We start from the raw sequence: 14,541 nt of genomic DNA, 5'->3' as shown, positions 1-14,541 counted from the left end.
CGACAGCCACCAGCTAAAGAGAAACTGCCCTTACTGCCCCTGCCGACAACTGCTTACACGGCAAAGACTTCAAAAAAGAAGATGTGGTATGTGGTAGCCGTGCAGATGCTGTGAGAGGGGTGGAGCTTGGAGGTGGGGCATGAGTGAAGCAGAGAGGGTGGGGGAGTGGTGTGAAACCTGTTTTTCTTTAAATTTTCAGTCGAAGTCTGCTCTCTTCTCAATGTTACAGACTGCAGCTTTAAGAGACTGTATATTAATGCCACAAGCAAAACAAAAACTAATTAGATTCTCTGTCTAGTGAAGAACATCTTCCCCACATCTTGATACTGCCAACACCATGTTTGACTGTGGCATGGTCTCTTAATTTCCTGTCATACATTTACTCTAATAAACTGGCTTCAGTAGATCACACCATTTAAAGACAGAGAATCCCTTCTTAGGGATTACAAACTGCATGATTAATTAAACTATCTAAAACTAGCTGAATACTTCTGGTCCCTGTAAGAGCAACAGTTTTAATGAATAACATATTAGAAGATATTCACCAGAGTCGCAGATTTAACAGGAAGAAACCTCCGGCTGTTTCAAGAAAACAGAAGCAGGCAGATCAAAAAAGGAACATAGAGGCATTGATCCATAAATACTTCCTGTGTTACTAAAGGTAGTAGTAAACTAGCTACACTGGTGGCTCTGTTAAGCAGTCAAACTCTGAGCCAATTTTCATTTAAAAAAGGATTGAAGGGAGCACCTACAATATCAGGTAGAGAGAGCTGAATGCATCAAGTCTATTAAGAGTGTGAAGCATTTTTTTTCTTCAAATTATGTTGTAAATGTGTTTCAGAATGATTTTCAAGATTGCTTCAATTCAAAAGCTTTAGTATTTCTAACATACAATAATATTATTGTTAGGCTTGAATTGAATATAACAAATATATACTTTTTTTTATTGTCAATGTTTTTTTTTTTTTTTTTTTTTTTTTTACCCGTGATGGACTGATGACATGTTCAGGGTGTACCTCAACTTTAGCCCATAGACAGTTGGAAATAGGCATCAGCCCCCAAACTTTTATGAACCAGCAGTATGAGATCCTATTAGGGAGTTTTCCTCCACTGCTGCTACAAGCATGCTGCCTGTGAGGGACAATGGTCGACGTAACCAGCTGGTTTTCCGTAGATCGAAATCTTTGAACCAATCTGACTGTAAGATCTGGTTGAATTGTCTCAGCAAAGTGCCTTGAGATGACGTGTTGTGAATTGGTGCTATATAAATAAAATGAATTGAAATTGTCTGTTGTATTGACAGAATTTTTGACAAAATCTTATTTTAAAGGCACACCGTGTAACTTTTGGCCACTAGGGACGCTACACCTGTAACTTTCATGTCTAGTGCCCCTAGTGGCCAGAAGTGCTGCAGTACTGTTGCAAAAGTCAACTGTCACATGGCCAGCCTCCCATGTGTTTTGACTGGGGGATACACCAGCCATTTAGGTTTAGATGCGCTGCTCTCTGCATATCACCGCCAAGACAGGCCGGACAGCGCAGAGGACCAGCGGTGGAGCTAGTTAAGAGCCGCGGGGTCAGACAGGGCGTTCTTCTGGGTCACATGACCTGGCTAACGGCAGTGCGTCTTTTCCCAACTTACATAGGTGGAATTTCAAGAGGGGAGCCCCGCTTGTGGTGTTAAGTGTTAAGTGCTGTAAACTGGCCTGAGGAATAATTTAAAATAACTCATATGCATCAACTCTTTACATCATAAAGTCCATGGTGTGCCTTTAATAGCTGTTGTGCATGACATATACTCCTCCAGACAATCTACAACTGTTTGGAGTCACACTGTGTAGGTTTTGTAATAAGAAAGCTTTTCATTTACTTTCTTCATCTGTTTTTAAAGAATCAGAAACACTTCAGAAGCAGCTTTAGATTATAAACTTGAATCAAAAAACAATGTTTTTATTAGTGTTGTGCTGATGCCATTTTTTGGCCCCGATACCGATACCCGATGCCTGGCTGTGCAGTATCAGCCGATACTGATACCATAATAATGTAAAATAATTACCATCATGGCTTTGTCAAGCTGCTGCCTACCTTTGTGAAGCAGGAAAAAATCTAATACAAAGGGAATCCAGTAGAACTTTGTATTGCCTACCAGGTGTGGGTGACAATAGTTGAATAAACTTATGGCTCTCAAAATGGTATCGGTGCCCTATTTGTTGGTACTCGCCGATACCGATACCACCATTTTAGGGCAGTATCGGGGCCCCGTCCGATACTGGTATCGGTATTGGTGCAACACTAGTTTTTATTAAGAGCTATGTTTTTGTAATATGTACAGATTAAGGTAGAGTTTCTACATTATATATAAACTGACTAAATCAATTTAGCTTTTTTGGACATCTTTCTTTATTTCTCAAGCATGTCTTTTTTATGTCTGTTGTGCACAAAGGGTTCAACAGAGCCATGTCTGTTTTTTTTTATTGCAGCACTGCCTGAGGGCTTAGAGATCAAAACCATTCTTGGCAAGAGTTCAGCTTCTCTTCTATTTGACATTTCATAGTTTTTAATTTAGTGCTTATTATAAACAATTAAACAACCAAAGTTTTTCCAATTATGGAGAATTAGAAATATGATCCTGTAATTGGTCAGATTTGGCCTTTTGGAGAGAAAACATTTAGTGGGAAAAGAATGTTTATTTACCTTGCAAGCAAGATGAATTGTCATGAGATTTTGAATTCACAAACTCCGTAAAATACTTCTTTCCTCAAACCAATAGATGCATTAGCCTCAAATAAAGAAATGTTTCCAACCAATGAAAGGAAGTGACTTGTAAGACGTCAACCAGATACTGTGTGGAATTCAAACCGGGCTACACGTATCAAGCTGGCTCATGCCAGGTTATTAGCATATTGCCAAACAGAAAACTGAAAGGCTGTAGTTGACCAATTTGAGCTTTAAAAAAATCCCTGTATCAGTATCACTATATGGAATATTTAAACACACAAATTTTAACATAATTTTACTGATATGTGTTTGAAGAAATCTATTCCTCCATTTTCTAATATCATGGTTAAAAGTAGCATGGTAGTTTAATTGTTTGAGTAAAATGTGAACATCCACTGTAATACAAATACATCATATGAAAGTGATGAAATATTCTCACATTACTGGTGAACAAAAAAAAAAGTGTGCCCCATCATTTATACCCCATACAGTGATTCTATCATCAGTAAAGAGGTTGCTACAGAATATGGCTTACAATTATGGAAAGTTCCCCAGCGATCCAATTTATTTAGAAAAGGAGTTTGTTTGTTTTTTTCTCTGTAAAGAAGTAAGAACTCAGCAGCTTTTGCATTGATCAAAAAACATATGGACCTGTGCATTCAGGAAGAGCACTGTTCCCTCCTCTCCAAGGCCACCTGCTAAACATGGCTTGATTCCCATTGTGCAGACAGCCATGAATCTAATGCCCCCTAATCACACCCATTAGCTGATACTGTAGCTCAAACCCTTTCTGTATAGGAATCACAACCCAAGCTTAGAGCTTTATTGCTAGTAAGAACAAAAATGAGCAACAAGAAACACTGGCCTGATTGAAAGCTTACAGTATTTTCTCTTTCGCATCAGATTTATACACCCTTCACCCCACTCCAATCCCCCATAAAAAAATAAAACTTAAAGTTACAAATTATAAAATAAACAAACAACTAGATAGAATGTTAGCACCCTTGGTGGGAAACATACCACATCACATAGAAAACTCGAAAGACTTTGCAAACAAAGTCAAACATTTAAAGATGTCGCCAGGAGAAACCCTGGTGTCTCTTGATGTTACTTCTCTTTTCACATGCATACCTACATCAGAGGCAGGGGTAACAGTGAGGGAACATCTTCAACAAGACAGTGACCTAAACAACAGGACAAATTTCACTCTGATCTGCACCCTACTGGACCTTTGTCTTTCCACAACCTAAGAAGCATGATTGTGCCATGGGATCTCCTGTGTCACCAATTGTAGCCAATCTTTACACGAAAGAAATGGAAAATAGAGCTTTGGACACTTTCAGAGGAACACCAAGCCATTGGTTTAGATATGTGCATGACACATTCATCAAAATCCAGCTAAAAGAAGTGGAAACTTTCACAAGACACATCAACTCAGTTGACCACAACATCAAATACACCAGAGAGGATGCTAACAACAAGAAGCTACCTTTTCATGACTGTTTTGTGAGCATTGAAGGAGATGAAAACCTCAACATTGATGTGTATATGAAATCCCCTCACACAGACCAATATCTTCTTTTGGACTCACACAACCCACTGGAATACAAACGTTCAGTCATCAGAACCTTACAAAATCACGCTGAGCATGTCCCTTCTAAAACAGAAGGGAAGCACAAAGAACAGAAACACATCAAAGATGAGGTTTGAGGCAAACTGGCCGTTTGTCAAATCAGCAAGGAAATCCAAAAGACACGCAGCAGAACCTAACGGTGAGAAGATTAAACATAAAAACATTGCCATCCCATATGTTGCTGGAGTCTCTGGAAAACTCAAGAGGATTTTCTCCAAACACAAAATCCCAGACTCTTAAATAGACTTAAAGACTCTTAAATAGAGACTAGTGCATTCTAAAGACAAAACCCCCAGACCAAACATGAGCGGAGTGGTGTATGCAGTTCAATCCAGTGAGGAATTATCTGATCTTTATACTGGAGAAACCAAACAACCTCTCCACAGATGCATGGCCCAACACATAAGAGAGACCGCCTCCGGACAAGACTTACATTTCTAAGTACATTTCAACCTTATGGACAAAGGACATTCTATTGAGGACCAGAACGTTCACATTTTGGACAAAGAACATAGGATGTTTGAGAGGGGTGTGACAAAGGCTACGTTCACACTGCAGGCCTTGATGCTCAATTCTTTTTCACAATTTTTTTGTGAAATCCAGTTTTTTTGCGTTGCCGTTCACATTTCCAAATATATGCAACTTGTATGTGATCTCCTCTGTGAGCTGTAGTCATACAACGCAAGTGTCCTGCATGCGTAGTAGAGGACGCAATGACGTCATAGGCCAGCATGCTCTGTGTTTACAGAGGTAAACATGGATGTTAGTGCCGGTATGCATCTAGCGACCTTTCCCAACCATAAAAACACAATCGTTTCAAGATGGTTAAACATAAATACTGCTCTCCGCATCATCGTCCGCCATGGTTGTTGTTTTTCTTGCCTCTTCTTCTTAGCAAGACGCAAAATAGTGACCTTTGTCGGGTATTAATGGCGTTCAGGTCGGATGGATGCGACCTGGCCGTTCAGACACAGGTCACATTTGGAAAGGTCAGATTCGTATTGGATTTAGGACCACATGGCCAAGTGGCCTGGGTCGCATTGGAAAAAATCGGAATTGTGTTGTTGAGACTGCCATGAAAAGATCTGATACAGGTTGCATATGGGCCAAAAAAATCGGATTTGGGTCATTTCAGGCTGCAGTGTGAATGTAGCCAAAGTCCAGTGGATTGTTTGTTAACTTTTTTGGAATGACTATGACCTGGATGACTGAGAATCTTCACCAGCAGAACAAAAATTTAAATAGTTAAAAGAAAAACAATTAATTATGAAAAACGGGAACATGTAATTGAATTAGCCCGAAGGCCTTTCAGTTTCAAAGTTAAAACAGTCAGTGACATACTGTGAGTTCAGTTAATTTAAAGTTTTTTTGGAGCAAATTCCAGAAGGAGGTTTTTTAGTGAAAAAAGGCATTGATTCCCAATTCATTCTGACCAAACAGGACAAAAAAAAGCAGCATATCATTTGTGTGAAGTCAATTTCTCATTGTAACTACAGAGCAGATATAGGCTGGAAGCTGTCCAAGTAATACCTTGTAAATAAAGCAATAACAATAGCAATTCCTTTTAGCATACAGTATAAGGTTAGGTTACATACTGGCTAAGTTTAAAAAACATTAGCAATGAAATCTTGGTTTTAAAAAAAAAATCATACAATGTTTATTGTAATGTGAATAATTATGCTGGTTTAGTCAATCTAAATCCAACATTTCCTAACTTAGTGGTAGCACTGATATTAAAGTCAACCTAGCTGGAAAATGTGTCCTCTAAGAAGCAGTTGTTGCTATTGGCAGTACATCTAAGCTGTGGTTGTCAGGGTAAAACGTACACATTGCATCTTATAAGAATGGTTTAAACTATTTATGTCCATGCTCTAGTTATGTAGAAAAGTGCTAATGCTGTTGTCATGTTTGCTAATTAGCTAAGCTTCTTAACCCCAAAGTGGTTCCCAGCTAACTAGAGGAGGTAAATGTATAAACAAAGGAGTGGCTTTGAATCTTTAGTGTGTAGAGTTTTCTTTTACAAATTTGAATGAATGAAAATCAGACTTTTGCAATTTGAATGCCACTCTTTTCTCTGGCACATCCACAAACCCTGTTCAAACCACATAGCAAATATATATTCACTTTATTATTTGCAAGAACATATATAACATATATATATACATATGTAAAATATATATAAAACTACAATTCTGCATTTAAAAACTCTGAAGGGGAATTGGTGAAAATGGTATACCAGTTAAAAAGTGGCACATGCCCCTCTTAATTGTGTAATTAAAATCAATTTTAAATGTCATTCATTTCTTGAAATTATTAATTAATTAATTAATTATTTAGATGAAATGCTAATGGCGAAAAAACATTTTCGCAATTAGCATATATTTGGAAATGTGTAAAAATTTCCCTGGAAATTGAGCTGCTTAACACTGATAATTACAAACGAACAACATATATTCACAGCTTCATATATTTGCAAACATATGTTAAACAACATATATTTGCAAATATTTTTCATGTATATTTCATATGTATTTTATGGCATTCTATCATATTGTGCCTTAATGACGACCATTCTTCTCTTTTTTTAAGAACAATTAAATTAGAATAAATGATTTTTGTTTGCAATGTAAAACATTCTGCTAAAAAAAGTGTGTTTTAGCTGTTAAAGTTACAAAACATATTTACAAAGTATTAATATCTACCCTAATTTTTTGTTAAAATAAAATAAAAATAAAAAATTATTTAATACATAGATAATGATGAAAAATGTACCCACTATGCTCATCATGTAATCGGTATATTCTGTATCAGCCTCTAAAGTTTACCCTATTTGCAAAAAACAAGTGTCAAATGAAATTTTACATTTATATTACTTCATTCATGCATTCGTGTCACAGAGACTACGCATGTTTTCTGTTTAGAACACAAAACATCAGGACCCCATAGCCAAAAAAATCCCAAACTCAGCCTCAGACACTCTCCGGAAGGGATGTTTGATTATTCATGAGTCTTCCTCAAATTTAGAAAGCAAAAGCAGGAGCCAAATAAACCTCCATGATCCGTCTCATGCAGACACACTCATCCAGCACTTTCACTGCTCCGTACTTCTTATATAACTCCTCTGACATCACGCTTCTCGTGCAGCGACCCATGTGTGACAAGTGCTCTTCTACCTTTTAGTGAACCATTTCAAATGATGCTTTTATATCTCTATTTGTATTTTGGGCTATGTTATAGAAATCCATTTGAAATATTTACCATTGTGTGTATTTTTTTAACAGAAATGATTTGCATGCACAGCTGTGATTTTTAATATAATGCATGTAGCTTTAGAGAAAACACTCACTTGTTACACTATACTGCATAAATAGACATTTAAAAAGTCAATGATCTTTTTACCTGCCTTGACAGATTGCCTGAAGTGCCACTTAGGAAGGATCAACTACGCTGATAGCATAATAACAACATCCTCTTGTAAAAAAAGAAAGAAAAAAAAACATTTTGCAGAGAAATTTAATCAGCTGCAGCAGAATACACACTAACACCCTCGAAACTCCTCTTCTGCATTTGGGAGACTGCATAAGAAAGTATAGTGGGTGTATGGGAGCATGAGAGAGAAAGAGATAGAGAAGAAGAGAGAAAGAGAGTCAGCAGGGGCAGCGTGTGCGTGCAGCAGTGGAGGGAAGAGAAAAAAGAATCCGTATTCTGAATGCACTGATGGAGACAGTGTGGAGGCAGTGACGTCGCCAGAATAATCACAGGTTGGCAAAGCACTCATGAGACATCTGGGACAAGGAGAGCTCCCCCTATTCTGTTTCTTTTTTTTTTTTTTTAAACACAGGCCACTTACTTGATGTAGCAGTCACGCCCCTCTCTGATGGTGCCCATGTCCCATCCATTTGGGGGTCCTTGAGAACCACTCCAGGTCCCTGAAGGTGGTGGCCAACCTGAGGATTTGGTCCTGTGGCTGCAAATTTTCAAAACATGGAAATATAAAAAAAAAAATATAGAATCATATAAATACACCAAGGAATTGTGCAAAGTGTTTAAACTTGCAAAGGTAATGATATTATCCAGTTATTATAAAAATATGGCAACATCCAGATCCCACAATAGACAAACTGCACTGGGATGAAATGAGTCAAGTCAAGTGACAAGGGGGTTGTCCGATTCAGATGTGACAAACAGTGTTCTATAGGCGCAGTTCAGTGAATACGAATCAAATTAATTACATAAGCTGGATTCACAGCCAGAGTTGTCATGCCTCACTCTTATGCTTGAGAGGCATGGAATTGGCTTTATTTTTGGATATAAGAACAGTCTTTAAGAATAAAGCTCAGATACATCTTCTACTTAATCACTTCTACTTACTTGTAAAAAAAATCTGATTTCTAGGCAAATACGAAGCTATTAACTTTAACTAAAAATATAGTAGTTATCCAAAAGCTATCATGTACAGTAATCTTCTGGTGTTAGTAACAAAATCGGCCTCTGTAGAGCCATTTCTTTGTGCTGGAAGTCCACAGAGTCAAGGTTTTCCAGAAAACAGGGATTGAATAAAGGGTTTTCATCTCTTTTTTCCATGAAGCCCCTCCTTACCTACCCGTATTACTGCCTTTGTGTCTGCACAGTGGTTATGCCATGAAAGTGGTGGCAGAAAGTTATGTCACTTCAAAGGGTTGTCTGCTATGTAACAGGGCTCTTCGCATTCATTATTCAAAGCTCCTCTTTCTTTCCCTCTAAAATGTTTCCCAAGTTACTGTACCGATGATAATGAATTGTGTGCAGTTGTCTTGTATATTTACATTAGAGTGTGTCTCAGTGTCTGTATTTGTGTTCATATAGCACCTTATTAGACATATATATAAACCCTCAGTATTATCATGTTTAAGATAATATTCAAAACTCTGGGAACGTTGCTAAAATAGATAAATAACATAAATGGCATTGACCATTAAAAAGGAAAAGGAAACACATAGGAGATGAATTAAACTTATTTTTTTGCATTAAAAAAGTAATGTAGTGAAATGAGCTCCGTTTTGTTTGTATGTTTGCATCCCCATTTGGTTGCTGAAGGATATAGTAACATGACTTGAGTTACTTGCACGGTCAGAACCAAGAAACCCTTTTCACAGCTAAAAATGTTACCACAATATCATCTGCTTTTAAATAAAATTTCTGCTTATGGAAACAAGTTTAGCTATAATGCCTATTAATGTACACACTAGTATAAACATTGAGTACAACTTGCTGCAAGAACTTACTGCACTGTACGATTCTTTTCTTACTTCATTCATGATTCTGATTTCTTTTCTTTTCTTTTAGGGCTGTGTTATTTTATTTTTCAACTAGATTGTGTAAAACGTGTAAGATAAGCCTGACAGGTAAGCTGAAAGATGAGTTCACTCTGGTAAATGAGTTTTAGAACAAGTTCTTGTCTTCCATGTTAATGGAACATCAGTAACCCTTTAAATTACTAGTTATTATTAGTCCGGCAACAGAGCTAGCTGCTTATTAGAAGTTAGATAACTAGTTACTCACAGGAGTCACTTTATTTTAGGTTGTTGGAAAGAAATTATGAGATGCAGTACCGGGAGTAAATAAGAGATATTACTGTAGAAGGGCATGCTTCTAATTTAAATAGCTAGTTGTGTATTGTTGTGTATTATTTGAAATGACAGTGGCATAACAGAAAAAAATAGATAAAATTTAATTATCTTGTTTGAATTCATTTAAAATATTTAAAGAAACTGTGTGCTTTAAGATGTTTGTTTATTTAAAAACCCATGGGGCTACAGGTAATATGACACCCAATTTACACTGTGAGTCTTCACTGCTAACTTCTTTGCCAGCTTAATTTACACTGCCTCTGTTTTGCTCTGCTGCGGTACAAAGCCCAGAGGTCATCTAAGTAGCACAGATTGCACAATATAGCTAGCCATAAAAGTATAAGTCATACCAGAACAAATCCTATTGATTTCAAATAGTTCAAAACTGCTTCACTTTATTTTAACTAATCGTATTTTTTAATGGGTGAATACACTGAGAAAAGAGAAGCCGTATCTGTTGCTTATCTTAGTGCATTTTAAGTTTAATCGTTATACTTTGATCACCTCAGTTAATATATGTAACCCAGTAATTTCATAGTAATAATAATAATAATATGTTTTATTTGTAATGCACTTTACATTTAAGGAAAAAAATCTCAAAGTGCTACAGGTAAAATCATCATAGAGGGGTAAAATTAAAATTTAAAACTAAACATTGCTTGTATTTCTGTAATTGCTAATTTAAAGATAAATATACCTGTGAATTTATCAATTAAGTTAATTAGTTTTAAAATAAGGAAAGTTGTGATCATTATGTTCATGTTGGAGTGATGGGATTTCCATACATTTAACAAGGTCTTGCAGTGACAAAAATAAAATGTCATAAAATTTTGACAGTGCACTGTCTACTCTGCACTGGTCTGTATCACCATGCACTTACAAATTTTTACACCACTCCATGGTTCATTCAGTCATTGATTACAATGGCCAGGTGAAGTGTAAATTGGAAGCAACAGTCTGCAGTATGGAAATACCTTTGACTTAATAAAACACACCATTGAGTGCATCCCTTTCTGATACCTAACTGACTAACTTAGAGATTTCAATGTACAAGGTTTTAAAAGGCTGAAGTCCCAAACCTTAAATCTTAGTCAAGTCTAGACTCTTTGTCTGTCCAACATCAAAGAGGTCCCGAGCAGTTTGTAAGAGGTTAATGGCTGAAGATCCATTAAAAAAGTTGCTTTTCTCCATGCTCAACCTTTTAAGTTCATTAAACAAAATTACAGATGCAGATACTAGTGTTTTCACATGGATATAGAATTATTTGACCCACATTCCTTTAACTACAAACAGGCTTTATAGTTTTATATTAAAAACAAGATCCAATTATGTCAGACACCATTAAATCAATGTCCAACCCTTTCATACAGTATGTCTCAGATCTAACATGCTAACTTGTGCATTGTTTGATGTTGCAGATTATAAGACATGCAGGTACTTCCTAATAATCATTGACATTTCCCTAACTATAAAACTATACCATCACAGTTTTAGATTAGCATTCTTCCCAAAGTCTACAACATAATAAAGTATACTTACATTTTCAAATGATATCTCTTCAGGATCTATACCGTAACCTGAAAAACCGTTCCAGAGTATCACTTTTCTGTTTCTCTGAGCCCCAATGTTTAGGTAATAACACTTTGGTCATAGACAGAAAGATCTTTGATTTCTTTTGTCTGCACATGGGAGGAGCAACATGCCACTGAGTCGCAGGATTCCATACTAAGAGGAGCTAGCATGGTTCACCCGCTGGTGGACAGTGAAACTGATCTTTTGCATCAAGCATTAATAAATAATACCTGAACAGTCACATCGGACTAAGTAATCAAGCTCTAAGTAGGCAAGCCATGCTACACAATTCATGAACAGGTTACCCAAGAATCGCAGGACCATTAGAAGTAAAAGGGGAGCTAAATGTAGGTCAGTAGGGAATTTAACTGCAATTTTTCTAAAAAAAAAAAAACAATGTGAAAAGCTTAAAGTTCTTAAGTGTGCATAGTAAGGTATTTCTTTAGATTCTACTTGTTTCCTTAACTAATGGCAGCCAACCTGGAATCTTTAAAAGAGAATGAACCTTCTTGTAAGGAAATGAAAAATTAATAATATACAGAAGTACTATATTTTTGCTTTTACAACAGCTATAAGCTTTTTATTATCTAGAAGTCAATATGAGCAGAGAAGGTTTGAATTCATTTATTTTATTTGCATATCTTAAGAAATATAAATATATGAGTAAATGCTTTGATTGTAGTGTTTGAGAAATGGGAAATATCATTTCTAAGCCCTTGATAAAAACATCATAATTATTGTATTATGCTTGTATTATGCTTCTGAAACAACAAGTTTGTTTTAAACCAGGTCTAAATGATTTTTGCCAAAACTCTAAATTGTGATTATTTTCAATCAAAAGTGCAATGCAATTTTGTTTCAATTAACCTTTTTCACTCACCCAAAGTTTGTAAATGTTTCACTCAGGTGTTTAGTTTTTGAAAGCTTGTTTGCCCAGACTCCTTGTTGCAGGATTTTACTGTAACCTTTGTGTGAAAAAATGTTTACTTCTACTTACACGGATGGATCTGTGAGCTACAGGAGCTGCAACTCTCTCTACCTTTCTGTGTGGTGACAAACCTACTTTTAGCACCACCTGAAGAGCTGGAGGGGGAATTTTAGTCTCTTACTCTCGTTACATACAGTATAGTGTGATTAAAAATCTGTGCCTCTTCGATTTGGGTATTGATTGACTGTATTGATCTCACAATGGAGAAATATACTCGTTACATCTGCTCACATAGTCAAAGAAGAATGTGCCAAAGGAAGATTTGAGAATTGTGGGTTTTTTTAAATTGAGATTGTACTGCAAATGTAATTAAGTGCCCAGCCCTATTTTAGACCTCCATCTTTTTAAACACATGCATTATCACAGACTAACATTCTGCTCTAATGTATGGAAGTCCTGATTTGACGGATGTGATGATGCATTACAGAGAAGGCCACTGCTTAGAGGAGCAACATTCCAACACAAACACTCAATGTAGTATGAAAATTCACACCGACAATCTCTACAGCGCCTGGCCACAAAAAAATCCCGTTCCGGCAGAAAATATCTGCCATTAACCCACTGAGAATGTAAATAAGCTGCTCTTTCATGAGGTATTCAGAGCATTATTTCCTTTGACAAGTCCTTTGCGTCAGTGACTTCCATCTGCACGTGGCTGCAAGAGATGTTTATGTGCTAATTGCCAGGGGACCAAACCATGAATTTCCTTTTAAGTTTCCCAGCATGCACTTGGGAGGGACAAGGGAAAAGCCTCAGGCCAAGAAGCCATAACAATTGTGCTATTAGTTTGCATAGCAATGGTGTCTGAAAGATGAAGTTACTGTCTTCTCATGTATTTAGTTTTTATAGTTTTATTGAACTGATGTTTTAGTAAAGATTTTAATGACAGCTTTGGATCTGTGAATTCAGAGCAAAAGTTTATATCTACTTGTCATGAATGTTATATACATTTTACAATTTTGTATTACTGAAAAAAATTGCACAATTTTTTGCAGCATAGAAGAGACATTCAACTAAAATATTTTTTCAAAACAGAAATTGGGTTAACAGTAAAATTTGATATACATTTTCTCCAACTTGCACAGTTTTTAAATCCTTTATAGACTCAAATACACACTTTTATCCCTAATTTTCATATTCCCTTCATAAATTTGCATACTTGTTCTCATACTGTGGGTTCCACACCTTAACCTACATCTCAAATTAGCTACTATTGAGATAGACAACCTAAATGCTTATTCAAAAGGAAGGTTTTGATCTTGAAAAACAAGAAGATTAAGCTACTGGCAACACAATATTTGTGACAGTTGAGGTTACTGTAAGCTTTTAAACAGTATTAAAATCAACCAACTATGAAGCATGGTAGAGATACCATTATGCTGTGTAAGTGGACCATTGCCTAAAGAAGATGGAATATTGAAGAAGTAGGACTGGCCCAACATTTTTTAACTTAAAGACAAGTCAAAAACTAAATGGCTAAAGCTTCAATACAAATAAGACTTTCAGTGGAATAAACTATCATAAATAAGAAACTTCTCATGAGAACAATGCTCACATATAGTCAACTATTTTCCAGTAACAATATTAATATTAACAATTGCAAATTATTTTTGCCAAAACATGGATGAGGAAATACATATTGAGAACAAACATATTCAACCAATTCTAATTTTTTTTAGATGCATTTAAAGTGGACATCAATGCATGTAGTTGTTTTTTAAATTTAGTTACCGGTAATTTGTATTTTAGTTTTTAATAACAGTAGATATGACAAGTTAATAGCAGCCAATGTCTTTAGTCCTCTCGTTACCGCAAGACGTTTTCTCACTCCAGGGAATGTGTCTCTTAAGCTGCCGTAAAAATAAAGATATGATTTGTTCTCTTGTGTGAAAAAAAATGCTACAAATATGACTTGAGATGCCTTGTGAAACACACTGAGGAGGGTGTTTTTTTTTTTTTTGTGGTCTTGAAGAAATAAACAGACATTTATGCAGAGACAGACTGTTAATCTGATTCTGTTT

The 14,541-nt window shown here is 36.1% G+C and overlaps 1 protein-coding gene across 4 annotated transcripts in view; it reads right to left on the bottom strand.

Moving 5' to 3' along the window:
- The window catches only part of frmpd4 (FERM and PDZ domain containing 4), a 55,106-nt gene that overhangs the window by 23,458 nt on the left and 17,107 nt on the right, over nt 1-14,541 (bottom strand). For all 4 annotated transcript variants that reach the window (XM_015386414.1, XM_015386417.1, XM_015386415.1 and 1 more), the window contains exon 2: nt 8,202-8,318. In XM_015386414.1, the coding sequence (XP_015241900.1) occupies nt 8,202-8,318 (117 nt within the window). The remainder of the gene's footprint in view (nt 1-8,201; nt 8,319-14,541) is intronic.

This window comes from Cyprinodon variegatus, unplaced genomic scaffold, assembly GCF_000732505.1.
Source record: "Cyprinodon variegatus isolate N-32 unplaced genomic scaffold, C_variegatus-1.0 Scaffold368, whole genome shotgun sequence".
In the NCBI taxonomy this organism is placed as follows: Eukaryota; Metazoa; Chordata; class Actinopteri; order Cyprinodontiformes; family Cyprinodontidae; genus Cyprinodon; species Cyprinodon variegatus.
This window is presented reverse-complemented; position numbering and strand designations above follow the sequence as displayed.